Source organism: Contarinia nasturtii, unplaced genomic scaffold, assembly GCF_009176525.2.
Source record: "Contarinia nasturtii isolate CC-2019 unplaced genomic scaffold, AAFC_CNas_1.1 Cnas_scaffold_2583, whole genome shotgun sequence".
Lineage (NCBI taxonomy): Eukaryota > Metazoa > Arthropoda > Insecta > Diptera > Cecidomyiidae > Contarinia > Contarinia nasturtii.
Genome location: NW_022199903.1, coordinates 1882 through 3664, shown reverse-complemented (window position 1 = coordinate 3664; position 1783 = coordinate 1882). Strand labels below are relative to the sequence as shown.

General features: G+C 32.7%; 1 protein-coding gene across 1 annotated transcript; it reads right to left on the bottom strand.

The window, feature by feature from the left end:
- Positions 1-3: 3 nt before the first annotated feature.
- LOC116348605 (aldo-keto reductase family 1 member B1-like) lies at positions 4-1411 on the bottom strand (the record flags this gene model as incomplete). Its single annotated transcript, XM_031779656.1, has 6 exons — positions 1299-1411; positions 1129-1221; positions 862-1029; positions 614-791; positions 185-549; positions 4-99 (listed from the first exon to the last, which is right to left on the bottom strand). Coding segments are annotated over exons 1-6 (933 nt in total), but the record flags the coding sequence as incomplete, so codon positions are not given.
- Between the last annotated feature and the right edge of the window lie 372 nt (positions 1412-1783).

Below are 1783 nucleotides of genomic sequence, written 5' to 3'. Positions count from 1 at the left end.
CATATCACCATCGCTTAGTTCAAAGTCGAAAATATTGAAGTTTTCCTCAATGCGGTTTTTATTAGTAGATTTCGGAATTACGATTGCTCCGTTCTGAATCTGAAATTTATAAAAATAGACATTGATAAAAAATATATTGTTAATGTTCTCAATTCCAGAAAAAAAATCCTAATGATAAACATACGGTATAGCGCAGTATGATTTGAGCCGGTGTTTTATTGTATTTCTTTGCCAATTCAAGAACTTTCGGATCAGAAATTGCCAATTTTTTGCCATTTGAAATTGGCTTAGATGGTTGGCCCAGCGGTGAATATGCTATGATTGTAACATTTCGAACTGCACTGAAATCAATTAATTTCCGTTGATTGAGATTCGGATGACATTCAACCTGATTTGTTACTGGTTTTATTTTTGAATTAGAAAAAACACGTTCGGTTTGTTCACTGTTAAAGTTAGATAAACCAATACTGTGCACTCGACCACTTTCAACTAATTTTTCCATTGCATGCCATGTATCCAAATAATCAACATCTGATGTTAATGGTTTTCCTAATAAGTAAAAAATAATTAAATTAAAACAAACATACAGAAAAAAGTAGTGAAGTATTGTTACCATCACTTCCAAGCGGAAATATTATTTCCTCTGAAGAAGCTGAGTCACTTTTAAGAATACGTTCATAAGAAACGGGAGAGTGCATTAAATACAGGTCAATATAGGTCAAATTTAAGTTATCAATTGATTTCTGGAACGCTTTTTCCACCTGATCGGGTTCGTGGAATATACTCCACAACTAAACGATTTATACATTGAATGTTAAATTTTTTTAATTGTATGTTCTTCATGTATCATAATCCACTTACTTTCGTTGTTATAAAAATATCCTCGCGTTTGATCACCCCTTCGTCAATTTTCGCTCTGACTGCTTTCCCTACTTCAATTTCGTTACGATACACAAAGGCTGTATCGATATGGCGATATCCAATATCAATAGCATCCTTCACTGAGCGTTCACAATCACCAGCAGATGCCTGGATAATTTTTGAATTGTGCGGAATATTCATTTTCGTTCAAATGATCGTTGTGAATCGAATTTCTATGGATAATTAGAGGTTTATACTATGTATTACCTGATCAGTTCCAAGACCAATGACAGGCATTTCATAGCCATTGTTCAACCTAAGTGTGGGTGCCAACTTTGCATCTGCAAAAATCAGCAAAATCTTTGAGAAAATCAAAAATTCAAAACTTCTTAGTACATTTTGATAATAAGTATTTTTTAAAGAATTTAATAATATACCCAAAACGTAATTGTCACTTGTTTCACTTTCATTTTTGCTTTATAAACTCAGCAAACAGAATATTTACTTTAAAAATGTTCCGTACACCCTTGAACAAATCTCAGTAGCGACTGATTTCTTTTCATTTGGCTTGAACTCTAATCAGCGTCAAACGAATTTCGTGTCAACTTCAAAAATTATGTAAATATAAATGAGAATGATAAAACCGGTATATAATCAGAACGTGTTTTAACACTTGTGAATAAGGAACAGCAGCGCGTCACATGATAACTGAAATCTTATTTTGCTCGCAGATCACACCAATGGAAAAACAGGATAAGTGTATGAACTTTTTTTTTCGACCGAAATTAGTGATAACGTGATTTTTTTATGATCGCACATCAGCTCATGAATAAACAATTTTTTTTCACGTTTTGTGTGCATTATACCGAGTCTCCGAGAGTTTAATATAAGCTGATCTTTACAAATATATTGAAACTGATAA